At 30.8% G+C, this 6993-nt stretch overlaps 1 protein-coding gene across 1 annotated transcript; it reads right to left on the bottom strand.

The window, feature by feature from the left end:
• Positions 1 to 555: 555 nt before the first annotated feature.
• On the bottom strand, positions 556 to 5649 carry LOC113869994 (probable serine/threonine-protein kinase PBL3). The gene is made up of 6 exons (XM_027506578.1): positions 5340 to 5649; positions 4165 to 4481; positions 3890 to 4025; positions 3473 to 3609; positions 3255 to 3378; positions 556 to 2709 (listed from the first exon to the last, which is right to left on the bottom strand). Exons 1-6 carry the CDS (start codon positions 5401 to 5403, stop codon positions 2258 to 2260), a joined length of 1230 nt encoding a protein of 409 aa, XP_027362379.1. The 5' UTR covers positions 5404 to 5649; the 3' UTR covers positions 556 to 2257.
• Between the last annotated feature and the right edge of the window lie 1344 nt (positions 5650 to 6993).

Raw genomic sequence — 6993 nt, 5'->3', positions numbered from 1 at the left:
AAAAAAATTTCAATTCTATTTCACATTTTATCAAATTTTAAATTTTTTTCCATTTCAATTAAATAATTTTAACTTTAAACTTTTAAAGTTATTTTCATATCTCAAATTGATCATAAACTTTCAAATATTGATATAAAAATTAAATATGAAAGTAGTTCCTACATTCACCTGTATTTTTTTTTTAGTCCTTATAGTTTTTTATATATTTTTTGTATACTTAAAATTGTTAAGTTTTTTTAACTTGGTCCATCTCCTTAACAAATTTTACAAAAACAAACAAAACTTTATAATGGTCCTTATATCTATCGACATTTTTTTAGTCTTTATTTAGCCGCATGTTCGTTTTAAATTTTTATTCACATTTTTGCCACATTTGCAAGCAATTTCTATTTCTGAAAATCAAAGTGTTTTTTTAATTTACTACCTAACTAATAAATTTATGAAAAAAAGGTAAAGGTATTGAGGTGTTTATTTCAAAAATTGTAAATATAAAAGTGGTCAACTAACAAGTTTATAGTTTTGTTTTTGTTTTTTTTTTTTTTTTTTGTGAACTAATACATTTATATTTTTTATTAAAATTAATAAGATTATCCATTCATAGCTATAGGCTCACATATATATTTTAGGTTGCGCTCAGCAAAAGCCCAAAAAGAAGACAAGAGTGGGTACAAAGCCCAATCCAGCAGATGAGCATGCAAGTACAAGGAACACTCCTCCAAATTGAAGAATAGTGTCCATCCAAACTGGATTCTACAAATCCGAAAAGAAAAGTCACATTGAAGCAAAGAAAAAAGAAAGATAGAGAAAAGGGTCACGAATCTAGCCATATCATGTATCCGTAACAAAAGTAAAACGCATGCACTGACGCACGCAGATGCTTAAGCCTGTATTTAGATTTGCGTTAATTTTGTTTAAACGAAGATCCAAATCAACACAATAAGTTATGTGTGTAGAGAGAGTTGATGTGGATGTGCTAAATTGAGTAAGATATTAAGTTGATTCTTGAAAATTGATCATTGATCACATCAGCTTTGGAAGGAAATAAGTAATGGCTATTGATGAAGGCTTCCAGCTGTTGTATTCATGGGGTTTTATTTAACCACGTGATAATAGAATCTATCATTTCTATAAGCATAATTGAGAACATTCTAAAAATTAGAAAGAAATTTGATTAATGTTTTTTTCTTGGACTCCTAAAGATCGTAACAAGGGAGCACATGTAATGGTTGCAGTGGGAAGGTGTGGACCACCTTGTCCTTTGTGTGTTTCATGACAACCCTCCCTCTGTCGTTGTACATGCATCATCTCGTTTCTCTTCATATATACCATCTTTCATTAGGGGAATAAACTTTGACTGATCTCAAATTTGTCAAAGACGAACTATCCCTTTAAAGTTAATATACAATTCTTTTGAAATCCGTAAATATAATTAGAATATATATATCCAAATTATATTTTGGACTGGTTTTGTTTTTCAAATACCACTTTAAAGATGTATAAAAAACATTTTTTATTTTTCAAGAAAAAAACAAGCTATTTTTTGTTCTATTTATTACAATTTCAAAAAAAAAATTTAAAAGTTAATTATAATTAAAATATTTTTAGATATTTTTATATCTTTTTTAAAATACTTTTATTTCAATAAAATATAAACACTAAGTGTTCATGTAAATTACCAATATAAAACTTTAGTTTTAATTGAAGAACACTAAAAATACTTTACAGAATTGCACATAAGCTTGGTTCCTTTTTAAAAGCTACCTCTAATCAGTTTTAAAAATAATCAGAGGTTTATCTTTTAATAATTCGGATTTATTAAAGAAAATAAACGAAAATTTTCAAAATAAAAATGACTTTTCGTGATAAAAAGCTGAACAAACAAGATTTATAGGAGGTAATTTTGGTCGATTCAAAATACAGAGTTAGTTCAGGTTTTTTTCATACACAATACACAAACCTGAAACTTTACTTATTATCATGCATGCAACAGCTGAACCAGTGATATGCTCCATAACAGGAGGGAAGCAATATGTCTCGTTCTTATTATCCAACAAGACATACCATGGGGGGTAAGAAAAGAAAAGAACATAGCAGAATACTGCGGCAGATAACTTGCATATCATGTAGATAAATGGTGTTAACTATTCTATTGAGCATAACCCAAAATTGCATTTAAGTTCATGCCTCAACGCATGGTATCAAAAGCACAACCTGATAAAATTAAGGAATTTACATGCAGATGTTTTTTGTTCATAGCTCAATGTGCAAGAGGAGATTGCCGGTGAGACGGCAGAGGTGAAGCAGTGGGAGTTAGATTCAAAGGGGACCGGTTTCGGGCAGGAGACTTTCTTACAGGAGTATGAACTCTATGATGATCTGAGTTGGAATTTCTGCCTGCAGTTTTGGGAGCTTCTATCTGTTCCAGAGTTGCTAATACCTCTGTCATCGGAGGCCTTGCCTTGGCTTCGCTGTTAAGGCATTGTAGGGCAAGTGTAGCGGCCATGAAGGCTCCTTTCTGTGGGTACTGGCCCTCCAACTTGGAATCCATGATTCGGAATAGTCTTCGTTTATCGCCTAAATATGGTTTGGCCCAGTCCACCAGATTCTGCTCCATACCGGCTATTGTTTTATCCACGGCACGTCTTCCAGATAAAAGTTCAAGCAACACAACGCCAAAGCTGTAGACATCACTTTTGGCCGTCAACCGACCTGTAAAGCAATTATGAGATTAGTGCAACGGTTTAGCATATAGTGAGAAGTGAAATGTGTCTAATTCTCATCCATCCAATGGAGAGAAATATAAGTAATGCACACTGAGAATCACTTTTCTACATTATTTATCAGGTGAAATCCCATGCTGGCCTTACTAATAGTGAGCCCAAGTTATTTAGTGAGGTAGTATGAGATTTCATGCAATAATAGGGAAGGCACTGGAAAAAAGTGTTGTTAGCATTGCTTGTCAAATGAAATGGTACAACATACAAAATGCCTGTCTTGAAAAGAAAATGAGAATTAGAATTTATAGGGAAACTTATGAAAACCCTGACACCAACTATCAGTGAGACAAGCAGTGTCACTAAGGCATTTATCATTTATTCTACACCAAGGAAACTATATTGAAGTATATAGGATTTGTTAGTTCTATAGCATGTTAAAATGGACACCTAAGAAACTATATGATCGAAGATTATTAACCATAAATATCAACATCTAGGTAAAGCACCGATGACAGTTTAGGTGAAGCTAAAGCATACCAGTTGCAACATATTCTGGTGCGGCATATCCTTGAGTACCCATGACTTGAGTAGACACATGAGTTCTATCACCAGTAGGACCCGCCTTAGCTAAACCAAAGTCAGAGAGTTTAGCATTGAATTCCTGCAATCCCAATACATGATAACTGATAAGTAAGCAGTTTACACCCAAAAAAATGAAGATATCATAACACCATTTATATTCTCATGGATCTTACTGCGTCCAGTAGTATGTTAGAAGCTTTAAAATCACGGTATATGACTTGCGATTTGGCATTATGAAGAAAGGAGAGTCCTCTGGCAGCACCAATAGCCACTTTCATCCTCACTGACCATGAGAGTGGTTGTGGTCCTCCTGTCAAATATAATGAATCAAAAATTAAAAACTACTGTAATTTCCTAAGTGCAGTTAAACAAACCATACAACGTATCTCTTATTTTGGCCATTAACAAACTGAAATTAGAATTTTGAAAAACATCTTCATTAAGAAAAAAGGAGATCATCCATAAGGAGCAGTATTCTGTTTTTGTTGATTGCTTCTCAGTATCTTTGGGGAAAAAATTATAAAGATTCAAGGAAATGGCTGAATAGACGCAAATTATGAATTAATGGCACATTGGTTATGCTAACTTACTTCTAAACAGATGGTTCTCTAAGCTCCCTTTGGGCATAAACTCGTACACCAATAGCCGGTTCTCTCCCTCCAAGCAGTACCCAATTAATTTAACCAGATTACGATGATGCAGTTGTCCAAGGTAGTTAACCTCAGTCTGAAAATAGATTAACATTTCATTATCATGAATATTATGAGAAAAAACAAAACCATGTACTTTTTCTTGTGGGGCAGGTGATATGGTGTGAATATGATAATAAGCAAGCCCATTATGGGCTTGGAAAGCAAACACTTACCAACCACTCCTTATGACCTTGAAAACCTTCAGGCTTAAGCCTCTTTACAGCAACAACCATTCCTGACCCAGGTTTTGAAGCTGTAAATGTGTGTTCATCAATCCATCCCTTGTAAACATATCCAAATCCCCCTTCACCGAGAAGACTATCAGGACGAAAATTTCTGGTCGCATTCTTCAGTTCATTAAATGTGAAGGCCTTAAGATTGGGAGAAGACAAGATTTCACCCTCAGACCTTGGTGTAGGAAGACTTGAGGCATTGCTTTTTTCACTATACGATGGAATAGATAAGCTAGAAGGAGTGGATTTTGAGATTCCTGATGCAGACAGAAAAATAGAAAATGGTTAATCCATAAATAATGCCACTGCACAGACAGATGCAGGTAGTAAAAAAAAATTGAATTTAACCATCAACACTAGAACCCATTTCTTAACAGGTATTTTACTTTATGCATAATAACAGCAATTTTCTATGGTTATAATTCAACTTCATCATCTCACCTCGAATTACAGAAAAAACAAACAAAGCCAGATTAACTCTCCCAATTCGTAAGTTTTAAATTGTTTGTAATTTAATTAAAAGCTTGTTTCGCCATTTTGATGCAATACATACTTCATTTTTTTTAGAAAAAGGCAAAACTTTGTAATACTTAGGATATAAAGATGAGAACGAGCATCAACTCTTTGCTTCACACGAGATATGTGTGCAGACATCAAACATAATCTCCCAGACAACTGACTTATTAAAATCAATCAAACATCAATTCTGAAAAAGTCAAAACAATCCATATCCGAAATCTGATTATATGATTAAGTTTAATATCCGCAAAGGAGAAATTTATTTAAGGAGGAAAAATAGAGTAAGATAAGAACTCATAACATAAAAGTGGGCGAAGATGATATTTTGAAGAATCAGCAACCTTATTAAACTAAGGTAATATTCCAAGCTGAAATGTACAAACACTAAACACCATCCAAAAAAAAACTACAAAATTTTTTTCAAATTTTATCCAACCCCTGTGACCAGGAGAGAAATTTACCACACCATCAACCCAAAACTCAGAAACCCACTTCCCAAAAAAAACCGTGAAAGAGAAAGCATAAGTATCAAAAGCCTAAAAAAAGAAGAATCAGAAACAGGGTAATCGAGAAGACAAGATGGGATTATAACGAACCAGAAGTAGATCTGGAGCTTTGAGCTGCATCAACTTTGGCTGAAGAATCTAGGCAGTTACCCATTAGGCTCTGCCACAATTCTCAACTAAAGTTAACAAATTTGCAGTAGAAGAGAGAGAGAGAGAGAGAGTTAAGATGTAGATATGGTTGCAATTTCCAAGGAAGTGAAGGGGAAGTTGGGTAGTTGAAGAGAAAGGTGGAAACTTTGGGATGAGAAGAAAGAAAGAAAGAAGTAAAGGAATTGCGGGGTGAGGGGAACACAACAGAGATGAAAGGAACAGTGGGTTTTGGATTCGCCTATGAAGACACTGACATTGGAACCGCGTCTTACGTGGCCACGTGTGAACTCTGCCTCTTAAAGACACGTTCGTCAACTTTGGTTGATGACTGCCGATTCCCCAAAATACCCTCCTTCTTCTCTTTTTTATTTTTCCTCTCTTTGGATTTTCCGTTGTGTTTGATTTTCTTCATATTATAATTTTATATAGAAAATAATCAAAACTTAAAAGAGTTTATTTTATCATATTTAGACGTATATATTAATATATAAAAAATATTTTTATTAAATATTTTTTTTAAATTGTTTGTGTTTAATATTATAATTTAATTATAAATACACATATAAAGTTGATTTTACTTAAAGGAAAAAAAAAACATTAATTCCACATTTAAGAAGTTTAAATCAAGTTTGACGTTGACTTTAATTTTTCTTCAAATATTTGGAAATCAATTTATAGCATGCATTTAATGGCTTGACACTTACAAATGTTGTTACATCTGATACACTAATAAAATTTGTTGCAAGATGTTGGTTTTATGATGAAGAATTGATTAAGGATTTTATTTTATGCATATAATACATAATTAAAATTTTTATGCATAGTCAATTTTAATATTTATATTAGAAATTATAGAATATTATAAAATTTAATATAATAAATTTATGTTTTTATTATAAAAATATTAAAGTTTTTATTATGGTTATAAGAAATAAGGAGTTGCTATTGTATACATTAATTGTTAAATTTTTTTACAATTTTATTTAATGTAAAATTTATGTTAATAAGACACTCAACTATTATCTATATAAATGATATATAAATTTATTTAATATAAAAATTTTAATTTAATTATTTAATATTATGAATATATATTATTAATTTTTTATATTTTTATACTTTTATTTAATATAAGATTTGTGTTAATGAAACATTCATCTATTATTTATATAAATTGATATATTTATTTATTATTAAACACACTATAAAATTATGATATATAATTATTTTTTATTAATGTTGATGGATTTTTATATAAAAAAACTAGATAAAATATAATACATTAATAATTATCTTGCACCGTGTTGATTTTACAGAAGTGTCTATTGTCATTCTAACATGTTTATTACCACACTCCATTTAAAATTTATTATTATTATTATTATTATTATTATTATTATTATTATTATTATTATTAACTAATAAAAACAGTGTTTTATATAAAAATTATTTAAGAAAATATGTACCAATAAATTTTATGAAGTGACAATAAACATTTTAATGTAACAATAGACTCACCTTAATTTTATAACGAATAATTAATTATAAAACTTATTAATTGGTCTTTCAACATTATTTTTAATAAAAATTTAAT

This window comes from Abrus precatorius, unplaced genomic scaffold (genome assembly GCF_003935025.1).
Source record: "Abrus precatorius isolate BTA unplaced genomic scaffold, Abrus_2018 Scaffold6, whole genome shotgun sequence".
Lineage (NCBI taxonomy): Eukaryota > Viridiplantae > Streptophyta > Magnoliopsida > Fabales > Fabaceae > Abrus > Abrus precatorius.
This window is presented reverse-complemented; position numbering and strand designations above follow the sequence as displayed.